Consider the following 225-nt stretch of genomic DNA (forward strand, 5'->3'; position numbering starts at 1 on the left):
CGCGCCGGCTCGGCGGCCCGGGCCTAACTCCTGCCCCAACCGCCCCCAGGCCGGACCACCTCAACAGCCACGTCAGACAGGTGCACTCCACAGAGCGGCCCTTCAAATGCGAGGTAGGAGGGCGGCCTCTCGGCCCCGCTCTCTCTCGCCTCTCCCTCCCTCCGGGTCTCCGTTCCCCTTCAAGGCCTCGTCGCCCCGCTCCCCGGGGCCTTGACCCCGTTAACC

The 225-nt window shown here is 71.6% G+C and overlaps 1 protein-coding gene across 1 annotated transcript in view; it reads left to right on the forward strand.

The window, feature by feature from the left end:
• Positions 1–225, forward strand: part of Maz (MYC associated zinc finger protein) — a 14,109-nt gene that overhangs the window by 2,649 nt on the left and 11,235 nt on the right. Inside the window, exon 4 of the mRNA XM_010617460.3 lies at positions 50–218. Coding sequence (XP_010615762.2) covers positions 50–218 — 169 coding nt within the window. The remainder of the gene's footprint in view (positions 1–49; positions 219–225) is intronic.

Source organism: Fukomys damarensis, unplaced genomic scaffold, assembly GCF_012274545.1.
Source record: "Fukomys damarensis isolate Sample0158 unplaced genomic scaffold, DMR_v1.0_HiC HiC_scaffold_34, whole genome shotgun sequence".
NCBI classification, from domain to species: domain Eukaryota; kingdom Metazoa; phylum Chordata; class Mammalia; order Rodentia; family Bathyergidae; genus Fukomys; species Fukomys damarensis.